Genomic DNA, 14,644 nt, shown 5'->3' on the forward strand with positions numbered 1-14,644 from the left:
ACTAGATCTAATGTGTGCACTGTAGTTGTTGGACAGTTGTAAATTCAGTTTATGTACAAAAAACTTCTAGGATGTTAGCCTGTTTTGTCATGTTGACAAATTGCAAAATCCTGAAAATATTTTTCAAGCTTTTAATAACACAGCTTGGTATATGTATTGTTAACACTATAAAATGACAGATGACTAGATTTATATGCTACTGTACAGTACTCAAGCAATTTACTTTACAGGATGAACTGTGTTTTACATGAATTCAGCATTTTACCGGCATACTAGTGTTTCTGTATACTGAAGTCTAACTCATTTTTTGTATGTTTACAATAACCTGCTATTACATGTGTAAACTGTACTGTACCTAGATGGGAAACATGCCAAAAGTAACAGCATTAGTTGCATAGTAAAAGTATCTACATACTGCTCTGTAGCAGGGAACTGACTATTTTCAATCTTTTTATGAAATTAACAAAAGTCATGATAAACCTCATGATAAACCTTGTGCAGTAAAAACTGTTACCAAACTGTTAAAGTTTAAGTCAAATGTTATCTTTTACACTGTAAGTATGTTTACAATAAACTTCTATTGCTGTGTTTGTATGTTGCTAAATGGGCCGCATGCCAAAAGTATTATCATGTGCTTGGATAATCTTACATACTGCACTGTAACAAAAGTTACTTTTTTTTCAGAGCTCTGTGTTATATAAAATTATTGAAAGTCATGATAAGCCTCATAAATTCTAAGTATGTTCAAAATTTGAGTTCTATCAAAGAAGTCAAAGTTCTGTTTCCAGAATAAAATAAGTTCTGTTGGACTAACATTGCAAGCACGCATGCATTCTTAAATTGCAAACAGGTTGTACACCTGCTTTGGGCCGTTAAAGTTATACACAGAAACTGCACACACACTATATATACATCTTGATTAAAATTTTTATATCATATTATTATTCTTGTTTTGATATCAATATATTTCTCTGCGGGACATCGTTTCCCAGATTTGCAGTTCTGTTTATATCGATTGTCTGTTCCACTGTCCTTGGAAATTTGTTAAAATACATAATCATGGAGGTGTTAATCAACAATTGATTTTGATTCTTTCAACATCATTGTTCAAATTGCATAAATTATCATTCTTCTCAGGCATTTAATGCATGTACAGTGTAGATACTGTACAACTGTGGATCTGTTTAATATTCTAGACATGTCCATACAGTAGCACAGTTCTGCTAATTTAGGTGTCATTTGTACGCAACAATTCCGCTGGTTCATGAGAAAGTAAATGTAATCAACGCAATTATTGTAACATCAAAACTATCTGTCTGTTTGATTTGAAAATTCCAGTACACCTTTTATTTATGTACAAGAAGAAAATGAAAAAATAAATAAAAATGATAAAAAACAAAATAATAACAATTATGAAGAGAACCTGCTACAACCTATGTGGTATGAAAGCTGTCAATATTTTAGCAAAGATTCACACTGCCCAGAAGCTCGATTAAGAAGATCAAGGAATCCTTGGCATACAAATTCATATGTAATAATGAGAGTTATTCACACTTAACATGTTTTATTTCTTATCAATTAGGAGAAACGAATGTTGTAAATTATACACAATTCTGATGATAATTTTGATGATGTCTAGTTACAATCTTATCAATCAGTGTACAGGGTACTTGCATACATGTACATGTGCAAACCCTGTCGGCCAGACGGCCACACATGCGCTACAAATATACATTATTTAATCTATTGTTTACTTTTGTTTGCCCAAAAAACAACACACCCTTCAAAATAACATTACTGAACAAGCTGTTTAAAAGAAAGATTTGTGCCAAGATTTGTGAAGGACATACAGTATCTGTATGAATGCTATGTATTTAGATTTTCGTCAATCTTTATTGCAACTCCTTACTGTACTGTAGCTTGGCCTGCATTTTATTGTCCGTGGTTGCTTGGCATAGAGTAGCCAGATATATTTGTACTGCAATCTGGATTCATATTTCTTTTTGTCATTCAATCCTGCCAAACTGTCTCAACCAAGAACTTTGATTGATAATATTACTAGCCGACCTACTTACAGTAGTAGCCTAGATGTACAGTAAGTTTGCACTTTTAGTGATACCAAGGTTGGGCACCCATTTGTATACATTTGTATGTATTTTAGATCCTCCTGCAAGCAGGAACTTGCGAAAAATGGCTTATCAAAGAAGCAAGCTGACCGAAGTAAGTCTCTTACATTCATATTTAAAGTTCATGATTATGAATTGTCAATTGTCAACAACTCTGTAACTGGCTGACATACATTAAACTTGGAGTGACCCGAACCGGGGACCTTATGATTGGAAGGCACCGGCCTTAACCACTGAGCTAACACTCCACATTTAAAGTGTACATTAACTGTACAGGTGTATATCTACTATATCTGATCCACGTCTGTTCTTGTTTTTCAGATTGTTTCGCGATACTATCCTAACAATGTCACATCAGTGATGTGTCCCGCATATTAATAAGATGCCTAGTAAAACACCATCGCGAACGTCTGGCAGGTCGTCAAAATCGTCTGCCTCCTCGAGGCCCACTGTGCTCTCATCAAAGTCCTTTCGACGTCCTCGGTCGATGCCCCAAGATAACCGAAGATGGCCGGAGAGCTTTGGCTTTACAATAGGTGGGGATGCTCCTACCTACATCCTCACGGTGGAACCAGAAAGTCATGCATATTCAGCAGGTCTCCAGCCAGGCGACCAACTCGTGGAATTACAGAATGAGAACGTGGCGGCCTTGTCGGGCGATGCTGTGAAAGCCTTAGCAAGGCAGTGCAGTAATGTCCCTCCAAGCATCGTGGTTGTGTCCTGTGTGAAAACCTGTGAACTTTTACAGGACAAGAATGGCAAATTTGGGATGGGTCTCATCGGTGGCGGGCCAGTCTTCATTGAGACAGTCGAGAAGGGCGGGCCGGCGGAAATGGTGGGCCTCTCCGGTGGGGATATGGTACTGGAAATGAATGGCCTGCCCATCAAACATTGCGACGATGCCAAACTCTTTAGCGGCTCTAAGAAACTGAAAATGCTAATCATACCAGGTGCGGGTCACACATCGGTGAAAAAGATAGCTCAGCGGTTTGAAGCAAAAGCTCAAGACAGGAAGCTGCAGGCAATAAACTTCTTTAGAAAGGTGAGTGTCAAAGACAAACAAATTTAATTATTTCATATCTGTCTTGTCTAGACATTTACGGTTTGTATCCTGACATAGGTGCACTTAGCTGGCAAACACTTCTAGTTGCTACAGTAGTTTTCCAATTGACCTACTTTTGCATTACCTCCATTCACCTGACCCCCCCGCCCCCTTACACTTTGGACAATCATGTTCAATCAGTTTCTTCATTTCATTTATTGTTTTCTACGCAAAAGCTAGCATGTTTCAATTAATTCAATTACGTAAAACTTCTCCTTTTAATTCTGTTTGCGTCTATATGTTTCATCAATTCATGATTTATTGCACTGTGTTATGATTTGCCAGAGATACTACAGTACCTGTGTAATACTCTGTATAGTATGCTATGTACAGTAAATACAGGGAAATAATTTATGTAGTCTTCAAATTTGCGCAGCATTTTTGAATGCAGTCAAACATTTTATTTTATAAAATAATATAAAGTTTCTGCATACATGAACAAAAACAGCACTAGTTACACAATTTTTGCTCTTTTGCCAATATTGTATCAATTTATCATTTTGGGATGCAATACCAGATCTGGGCAATAGGTGGCATCATACATGAACAAAAACTGCTACACAGTTTTTGCTCTTTTGCCAATATTGTATCAATTTATCATTTTGGGATGCAATTTACCAGATCCGGGCAATACTGTAGGTGGCATCATACATGAACAAAAACTGCTACACAATTTTTGCTCTTTTGCCAATATTGTATAAATTTATCATTTTGGGATGCAATTTACCAGATCCGGGCAATACATGTGGGTGGCATCATACAGTACATGTATACAAATTGTGAAGTATACTGTATATGACATCTCTTTTTAGTGTTTCTGGAATTGAGCAGTACTTAGTTGAAAAGTACAGAAATGTCTTTGAATAACTCAACTCCAGTGTAATTCCCACTGCAGTCATTTGTTTTGCTCCCAATAAGAATGTGATAATTTATGATAGTTTCTCATTGCTCCAAAAATTGTGACATGCTGAACTTACAATTATCATTCCCTTCTACTGTATGCAACAGTAAGAAAATTGACCCGTTACCAACTGACGTACTGTGCTGAGATGATAAACATTTGTTATGACATTGGTTGGTAGTCCCTAGAAAGCAGTTTGTGAGAATATTGTCACCACAGTTTAAGTAAACTATCAATATATATGATACTTTCAAATGGGGGATGGGCAGAGATGTCGGGGGGGAGGGAGGTGTCGGGGTAAACAGCCCCAGTGTCAAGTATTAGGCCCAGAGAAATATGGATGATGTGATTTTATTCCCATTCTCATGAGATACCATCAAAATGAAAAATGACAATTTTAATACCCCAAAACTGAAAAATGACAATTTTATAATCAGGCCCCCATGGCACAGCAATTTTCCCTGGTTCCTGGCCTGGCTCTTGATGTGCACCTGGACTCTAAACTTGGTTAAAAGAAAGTACAAAACTGTTTCAGTAATAAATGAATTGTATTCACATTTGAAAAGCAACATGGATGACACTGTTGAACGTTTACACTCACTTTTTGAATGAAAATGAACCGGTCAAGGTAATGACCTAGATTGGACATTATGGGATCTTAGTATATTAAACGTTAAGTCTACTCAAATAGGAACTACAATAAGAACTGGGCCAATTAAATTACAACTGTACTGAAAGCACTTTTAGAACACTACAGTATCAATTCATCAACAGTATTTGCAGCACACAACGTGCACGCATGTACATGCATACTAGATAGACAAATCTACAGTTTAAGTACAGTTAGTTCATTATTGGCTCTCTCTCATGAAAGAATTCCATCCGCATCTAGAAATACTAATTAACGAAGTACCATTCACTGTTAGTGTACAAGGATGGTAGCATTAAACACACTTAATTAATGTTTTCCATCATACAGCATTAGACTATATAAACATTGCAGATGTGTGTGTGTTGTTTCTAACGCACGGTGCTATACTGTAGTTCGTTACGTAAAGTGCCCGTCTACTCGGAAACAGTTCCCACCCAACTGACTCATCTCAAATCATTTCATTCTGTCACTGGGAGCCAATCAATTCCCTTCGTTAGGGATCCATCTCATACAGTTAAATGCACCTGTTGTACACAGCTATTGTGTACCAGACAATAGGCCTTCCATCTTGGCATGGCAAATATATTGATTTTTTGGGAGTTTTCTGATGTACACATAACTGCAGGACTTTAGTACTGTATGATTGTAAATAAATTCAAGTTATTCATTTAATTGCACACAGCATTGCAACTAAGCCATAATTAGTTGCAGTAGGCCTACAATAAGAGAACACTGTAAAGCTACTGTACAGTAGTAGGATTTTTGTTGTTGTTATATCAGAAATCCAGTGATGAGCTTATCCTCTTCCCCTTTTAAGTACAATAGTCTAATAAGTACTACATAGTACAATTGCCTATTTAACCAAGTTCAGGGCTGTACAGGAAAAGGTACAGTTTATACAGACAATCACAGTAGCTTATATACAGTACTACAGTAAACATTGTAGGCAACTTCTTTGTGCAAATTACACTCTCCAAGAAGAATTTCTAGCATCACTGTCAATGCAAATTATAATTTTCCACACGTACAGTAAATTTATTCAAAGTTGACAAAAATACTTACCTGTACACTAAAAGTAGTAATAACTTTGATAAAAAAAATATGATTGTATTTTGCATTAATGAAAAATGGTAATAAATAATAATTTAATAATTGACAGAAAGCACTGTATGATGTACACATGATCCAATGCATACAGAAAAAGGAGAAGAAAATAAAAAAAAAACAAGAAATTTCAACATATATATGCACTTGGTATTTTCCATCATTGATTGTTAACCTAATAAGCCAGTTTTTTTTTGCGACAAATTAAGAATGTGATCTTTATTGTGACAATGGGAGCTTATGAGCTTTGATATTTTTAGCGCTTACTTTCTTGATGTCCTCAGCTCAACTTAAAATTTCAACTACTGTACTGATGGACAGTTTCTAAAAGAAAGCTACAGTACCACTACTGTAGGTAGAAAGCAAACTGTCTATGACTATGCTAATTGTTATACTGTATGTTCTGACAATGTTGTGGAAAGTGACCTTTGAGAAGAATGACTTTTATAATCAAAACAGAGATTACAGACTTAACTTATAATATACTAGAAAAAAAAAAATGACTAAAGATTGGATAGAATTTTGCAAACTTTGAAAACTGAGACACAGATATACATGTGTACAATAGGTCTCTATTTTGCAACAATTCCTGTTTTAACCAGTTTTCCTGAAGGCTTGATTGGTAACTATGTACAAACAAATCAAAAAGACAAAATTATATGGATCTACAGGTCTGTATACAGATACGCAGTAAGTGTTCATCACTGACACAGAATTTCATCCGAAGGACATATCTTGCATGATCTTACATTATACTGTAAATAGACATCTCTTCAAAGTGACTCATTTTAGTTGATTTTGATAACATTTTCTAACACTGCTTGATGACCTACTGTACAGTAAGCTTGCCATAAAATGAATAACATACATTAAGTATTTTCTGTAGGTCATTGACACTGATATCCCCTTTTAGCAACAAAGGTGGTTAAATTTGACTTTTCCAGTTTCATTCATAAATTAAATGAAGCAGAGCTTGAAACTATTAATTAATCAAGACTATTTATATCAAGTTTGAGTGTCATGGTGACAAGAGAGAACATTGATAATTTTATCAAATTTTGTTAATGATTTCTTTGTTCAATATTTTATTTGGTTCAATGAAAAAAAATTTTGAATCAGAAATTTGACTCAGTTATTTCTGTTGCATGAATTTCTGATTTGGATTTATATAAGCTGTATCCTTAATAATGTACAGTATAGTAAGTAGGTTTGTTTAAAGTGTGGACTTAAAAGAGTAGCCTTCAGTACCAAATTTATGATAAAGTATAAAGATGTACAGTAGAGAACTCAAATCATTATTACTTTTTAAGAAAAATCACCCAAGATGGAGCCTGTGCAAAAAATCGAAACAAACTTGATCCATGCACTCTCAACCCCCAGTTCATTAAGACTGTAAGATGTGGATTTATCACGTGATAAATGTACATCATGTAGACTGCACAAGGTTCTTGCCTTAACAAAGTTCTGCAGTCCTATGTCCAGAATACTATACTGTTCAGTGCTTACCTTGTCAATTGAACCATGGAGGTAAAACATGATTGAACTATACCTGCCTGTATTGATGAACACATGTATATATAGTACATACTGCGTATAACACAATGCAGACACTTACTGTACCCACTGTATTACTATTACAGCCCTTACCTCACAGTAATCCCTTTGGCCTCATGTACAGTAGGTTTAGTAGTAGTAGTCATTTGTGGCTCCTCCATGGACTATGCTGTGATTTAAGTCTGTTGCTATGGTTTCAGCTTTCAGGGAAGCTGTTGCTATGGTGATGGTAGTATACAGGTGACCTCTCAGCACTTTCACCCTCGGTGGGGTACCACACAGGTTGGAAATTTATGGAAAAGAGATGGTATACATAGTAAATACTGAGGAGGTTATATGCATTTTCCTTTAATGTACTTTAATGTACATGCCCTAGTTAACACCATACAGAATTACAGACTGAGAACTGATAATGTATTGTGCCAAGAGTGAGATCCCTAAACAGTAGGTGTGTTGACTGACATTAAGACTGCAGTGTGCACAGTTAGTTAGCGCCAAAACCCCAATTATTACCATTGAGTAAGTAAAGTTATGGCTATAATTCTCTTGTCAACTTTACATTTTGTTCCAGAGGAGAATTCATACTATACCCATCACATGTTAAAAGGGATTCAAACATGGAAAAATGAATAAATAGTTGGTCATGAAAAGTGGACTTGTCAAGCAATTGCAATATTAACAGTACTACAGGACTTCGCAAACAATAATGAACCAATTTTAGTACTGTACAAATTCAAAGATAATATATAGAGCATTGTTTGTATAGTTCACAGTTCTAACTGTTTTCACTTTCTGGTAGTTACTGTAATATCAATTTAAAAAAAAAGGGAGAAAGTTAACATCTGTTACACAAACTGTACTAAATTATAATTCCATAGATTGTTGTTCAATAATAGCTGCATGCATGCCTGACTGTATGTATCATTATATATGTTTTATTTTTTTTATTTGTTTGTTTGTTTATGTTTATTTATTTTTTTCATTGTTAGAAAGACTGCTAAACAGTTAGTACATTATTATATGTCATGCAAGAACTGCAGGAACCAGTTTAAAAAACAAATTTGCCTTTGTATTAAAACCTGATCATCGAGCAAATCATTTGAGGATTATTATTATTGGAAAATAATTATTAAATATTGAGAAATTAAATTGCTTTCCTACTGTAGAATAACATTGCCACTCAATTTGGCTACTGTAACTTGTACAGTTGAGCAACACTTTTTATACAACACAGTGATACATAGCGTGCGTAGACTCTTGTAGTAAGTCCTGTACTTATAAGCAGGGATGTGCTCAGGAATATTTGAGTGCGGGCAGATCTGTGCAGTAATGTGATCCACGAACTGGGAGAGGGTTCTCAGGGGGGGTAGGGTTCTCAGGGAAGGGATTGGGAGGGGGTAGGGGAGGGTTCTCGGGGAGGGGTAGGGTTCTCGGGGAGGGGGTAGGGGGAGGGTTCTCGGGGAGGGGGTAGGGGGAGGGTTCTCGGGAGGGGGTAGGGGAGGGTTCTCGGGGAGGGGGTAGGGGGAGGGTTCTCAGGGTGCAAATGAAGTTTGTTTAGATGGCAAATGGTGCTATCTTTTTTGCTATTCTGGCTCTAACTTCCGTGCCATGTATTCACCCAAATTTTGGTAATGGTAAAATTTGTTAAATTAATCATAAGAAAAAGTGCAGGGCGGAAATGTTTAAAATAATGTTTGTGCTGGGTGGCATTCAGAACTGCAGGGCACAGCCGCCCAGCATGAGCACAAAACTGGTAAGAATGGGGAGGGGGAGGGGACGGTGGCAAATGGACAATCACCAATACTGCAACCAAGAATGTTTAGTGGATTACGGGCAGTCTAGCTTACAACATTAGGGAAGAACAAACATATTTTACATGCAAGATCATTCATAAAAATTGTAATAAAAGCAGGCCATATTTCTTTCATTGAAATTGTACTGTATCTGGTGGTAACTGTGAATTTTAAATATCATAATAAAAACATCAAAAGTTAAAAAACAAATCTATTGTTTTCATAAACCTCCCAAATTTTATCATTATTCTGTAACCTTTACAGGACTCTGTGCAGCTGTTGTGATAGTACTGAATGTGTAGTACAGTATAGCAGTCCCTCTGCAGTAAAATACTGTACAGTTACTGCTCGGCAAATTGCCACCTATGTTGTGTAACTTGTGTTGTAAGGTTGAAACTTTGACAAATTCATTCAGTCTGTTAATGATAATCTTACCACCGTAGAGCTACCGTAATTAGTTTTCAATAATGTAGAGTTTAAAAACTCTACATTATTGAAAACTAATTAAACTTGATGTTTTCAACAAGAAGACTAGAGGTGTCTCCCGGGAAATCAATTTGATTTAGTTACGATAGAGTTTTCATTAGAAATCCCACTAATTGCTTTGGGTATTTATAATCAGTGTATGTGGTAGATACTTAGCCAAGAACTGTACATGATACATACATTAGTTGTCAACTAATCAGCTGTTTTGCATTGACTTTGGTAGACTGGAAGCCAAAGGAAACAACATAAATCATAACCTAATGAGGGCTGTGGCAAGTGATGTAGTCGAACAGACCTAGGAGAGTAAAGTATCATTAAAAAAAAAGGATGACAACTCAAATTTATTGATGAAATTTCAAATTTGCTTCTTTTTATCGGGGAGGGGGAGATTGGAAGCCAGTGGGTGGGGGATGGGAAGGGGAGTAGTGTTATTAGTAAGCACTTTATGAAAGAAACTATGAGTTCTGGGGACATGGCTGCCCGGAAAAGTTTTTGAAAGGTCCTTATGTCAATCATCCTAACAATAAATTAGATATGCTATGTTAAATCTAGGTGGAATAACATTTATATGGTGCGATAATTAATGGGTTTTAAAATGTTGGATTGCAATCATTGAATTTGTATTCTCTCAAAATGTGTTGGTAATATTTTTGTGAGGCGGGCTCAAATAACAGAGAGTTGGCCACTTCACATTATGAATATACATACATACCAGAGGAATCTATATAAAGGTATCACACTAAATGGAAACACCAAGATGTGCTTGATGTTGGTAATGTTTTTGCGAGGCAGTCGAAAGAAACAGAGAGGTGGCCTACAGAATGAAAAACCAGGGGAAAGTATATAACAATATCCAACTAAATGGTATCACCAGGTTGTGCTTGGGGTTGGTAATGTGTTTGCGAGGCGGTCGCAAGAAACAGAGAGGTGGCCACTTCACAAACTGAATGCCAGGGGAAACTATGTTTCACAACGTTCTTCATTCCAAAGTGAACATGTATTCAGAACCAATATAAAAGCCTACATGCAGCACATCATGGCTTGCAAGTACGGTATTTATTATACAGTACTGTAGCGACATTGCAGTGAAATGTACAGTAGGCCTACAGTAGTTTGCAATACACAGAGTAATAGGATTACCACAGTGCTGATCAATGTAAACAAATAGATTACTAGGAGGAAATCCAGAGGTGCCATTTGCCTATACTTGAGGTCACTAATAGTCTTACCTGCTATGGTGTAATGACTTAAAAATGATGCCTGAAGGAACATTAATATGATAAACAGCTGTACAGTATAGCAATTATAAGAGTATTAATGTTAAGAAGTTACTCATTTTGTCTACAATATGTTTTTTTTGGTGCCATAAATTTAGAACCATGTATAGTAAATAAACAGTTCATGTGTGCTGTGGATTTATATTCGGTCCTGCATATTGACTGTATGATTCAATGTCTCCATCATATCCAGTGACAATCCAAACCTAAATATGTTCAATTTATGCAACACATGTGCACTGTATTACAAAACTTTCAGCTAAAACAGTAGTTACAATACCCCATTTTATAATTTCATTTTGTATATTTTGTTGTTATATTCACAGCTTGACTCCGTATTTTATGATCAACCTGGCAAGAAAGATGCCCTGGTTAGTTTACTAAAGCAATATGCCAGGGATAAACAAGTGGATAACTTTGGCAGGGCGTTGTCAGCATTGCTGGAAACACCCACAGAAAAACAACTTTTAGATAATATCAGGTAAGCCTAGCTACGTAGCAGGACAAATTTGTGGGAATTTTTTTCTTGTTGTCAATCTGGCAACAGGGTATTACCTTTTGGTTGTCCAACCTGCTAAATTGGTTTTCCCAAAAAATTGTAGCAAAATTACAATGAATCACCAATATATTCACTGTAGGAGAGAGGTGTAGGTTTGGTGAATAGAACACCAGCTTTGGTCCTGTTAAACTCCCCTTTGGGTGGACCAAAGGCATTACCACTAGTTTTGTTTTTACTTTCATTATCTGCAAAGTGATGGAGAGTGATACCAATTTAACTATTTTATCTATATATAGGAGATTATTTACAGTTACAGTACAATGTAATCTGAATTTGATGTAAACACATCGTTGTCTGCGAATGACCGCCAAAGCAGAACTTGGTCATCCGAAACAGAAATTGGTTACTCTCAGACCACCGTTAACAATTTGCCGTCTACACTGTACATGCATGTGTCAACTGCAAACATTGGTAAAATGAAATTAAAATGTTTACCAACCAGTTGTTCAGACTTAAATAAAATGTATTGTACTTTATGTTCTTACTGTTGCCAAAATAACTTTGTTTTTATTCAGCGTGAAAATTAATTTAACCCAATCATCCCAGAGTTTTTCAAATATAAATAGATTTGTCAAGTAAATTTGTTTCTTGACTCTTTTTGCAGGATTTTTGTACCTCCCAAACATCGAGATAGGTTTGACTTTTTAATTACAAAGAACGCACCATCAAAAGGAAGAAGGTAAGAGACTGCCTCTTCTTGCGCTCATTGAGCACCCTCCCGGGTGGATATGTACACGTTATAAGTCACCAGATATTAAATTATATGTTTGTTAATTTACAATAGTAGTTAAATCCTAGTACAGTGCTCTCATGTAACTACTGTATCTCCCTACTAAACCTGTTTTCATTGAGCCTTACATGCACTTTAAACTCATGTTATACTGAAATAGTACCATTCATAAAAAGAAGAAAAAACAAGATTTTGAACATTCAAATAGCTAAAACATATAGCTTTCTGTGGTACAAAACATGTGTGAGTAGCAATTTGGTCATACTGTTTCAGAAAAGCATTCCCTAGTGTGTGTTCAGTATTCTGTTTATCTCATTTTAGCTTGATCCCATTTGGCATGTTGCCCAATTTGTTGTAACTTTGGTAACTGAAGTTTCCCCCTGTAGGGCATTGTCCTGAAAGAAAAACAAGTTTAAGTTCTGGTTTTTGATGCCTGATTAAAAATCCTTTTTAATCTACCTCACCTGTTATATTTATCTAACAGGATCTTACTGGTAGAGTAATCAATTAAAGTTGTCACTGATGTCATCCTTCTGGAACCTTAAATGTCCATGCTGTTGGAACTTTGCCAAGTCATCAGAAAAGTTAACAAATTATTAGTGACATATCAAACAATAAGGAGGGAAAGATCCTTCTCAGTTTGCATATAGTTGGTAACCTTTTATTGGTGAATAACCTTTTATATATTCATGAGCAGGTCATGAGTCAGCATTCAGAAAACAAGTTTTAAAACAAATTATTGGGACATCCAGTAAATGTGGCACTAGCAATTTTGTTTATTTCTTGTGTTTATTTTTTTCATTGAGAAAGAAAGTATACTTTTTTTTTAGCCATCATTTATTGTCAAATCTTTTGCCATGATAACAAACTTATGTAAAAACATACTGTATATATGACACTAAAAAACTGTTTGATTAAAACTATTCAATATTCAACGAGCAAGTATACTAGTAGTGTTCAGTCTCCCCGACCTCACCAAACATGAAAAGCACAACTTACAGTACAACATAATTAAATATAAATTTACTGAGATGGAAGCTTATAGAACACAAAATCTAAAGCAGGATTGGAAATAAGACGATAAAACAACATTTTACAAAGATAATAATGTATGGGTTGGAAGATGTGGGGCTTGGAAGGGAAGCAATGGGGAAAATAATTCTTCCAAATAAGTACTCTAAATGGCAAAATGGTGAAGAGGTAACCAAGTAACCCTTACCAGAAAGCTAAAATAATCCAATAATTTGAAAGTATAGCCTGCTGTACAATACATATGTGTGCTAGAAGCACAAGGCGTTAGTACATGTGCAGTTATAGTTGAATGTACAGTGTGTGTAATTACAGTGTGTGTTTTCACTGAAGTCAAGCTGAACCCCAGCTTTCTTTCTTGTTTTGTACAGTTGTGATATTTTTATATTCCAAAATTGTTCTTATCAGCCTCTTTTTCTTTTGTGCACTTTGCAGATCAATTAAATACATAGCAAGGAATAATTTAGTTTTGAAATTTTGTATACGTATATATCTCATCTTTGTCTCTTATAAAATACTACGGTTTCTTCATAACAAACCCCCCCCCCCCCCAAAAAAAAAAAAAAACATGATAGAATGAGCACTTTGGGATACAACACTGGAAAAATTAGTACTCAATAATTTGATTATGATGTTCGTTTCTTCACACAATATCTATGTATCATATTTTGATATTTCAGAATTGTTCAGATCAACAGAGCATCAACTGGTGCATTTGGGTTTGTGTTAGCTGGCGATAAACCAGTCATCGTAGAATCCGTACAGCCCGGTAAGTAGAGATTGCCTGAGTATCAATGCGCAACTCAGGAGAGTTAAAGATATGTCACCTTCGTTCAGGGACTTGCAGTGGCATTGCCAGACATTCCCCCTCACTTCTCCTCCCCCTCCTACCCTCTCCTCCCTTCTCCCCCTCCTACCCTCTCCTCCCTTCTCCCCCTCCTACCCTCTCCTCCCTTCTCCCCCTCCCCTGGGAAGCCACTGTGGACTTGACCTATTGTATAATATAATATTCCCTGAAGATGAATTCCACAGATGAGCTACTTGAATCAAAATGTAAATAATATTTCATACTCTCATGCACACTCTTTTTTATCCCCCCACTCATCAGGTGGCCCAGCAAGCCAGTCAGGGCTACGTCCAGGCGATCGTATCCTTAAACTAGATGGCTACGAAGTCCGGGATCTTACCCACAATGAGCTCATTGCCCTGCTAAGAAAAAGTGGGGATGAACCTAAAATGGTGGTAGAAACTGGCCCTCCTCTTCCATCTGAGGGTAAGTCCCATTTTCTTCAACGAGAACAATTGTTGAATTAACCAAAGTTGACTTAGTT

At 36.1% G+C, this 14,644-nt stretch overlaps 1 protein-coding gene across 20 annotated transcripts in view; it reads left to right on the top strand.

Annotated features, from left to right (window-relative positions):
• LOC139959461 (delphilin-like) overlaps positions 1-14,644 on the top strand; it is a 52,346-nt gene that overhangs the window by 9,941 nt on the left and 27,761 nt on the right. For all 20 annotated transcript variants that reach the window (XM_071957106.1, XM_071957107.1, XM_071957103.1 and 17 more), the window contains exons 2-6: positions 2,448-3,168; positions 11,322-11,476; positions 12,159-12,233; positions 13,994-14,082; positions 14,422-14,586. In XM_071957106.1, coding sequence (XP_071813207.1) covers positions 2,509-3,168; positions 11,322-11,476; positions 12,159-12,233; positions 13,994-14,082; positions 14,422-14,586 — 1,144 coding nt within the window. In that variant the 5' untranslated portion in view covers positions 2,448-2,508. The remainder of the gene's footprint in view (positions 1-2,447; positions 3,169-11,321; positions 11,477-12,158; positions 12,234-13,993; positions 14,083-14,421; positions 14,587-14,644) is intronic.

This window comes from Apostichopus japonicus, chromosome 19 (assembly GCF_037975245.1).
Source record: "Apostichopus japonicus isolate 1M-3 chromosome 19, ASM3797524v1, whole genome shotgun sequence".
Lineage (NCBI taxonomy): Eukaryota > Metazoa > Echinodermata > Holothuroidea > Aspidochirotida > Stichopodidae > Apostichopus > Apostichopus japonicus.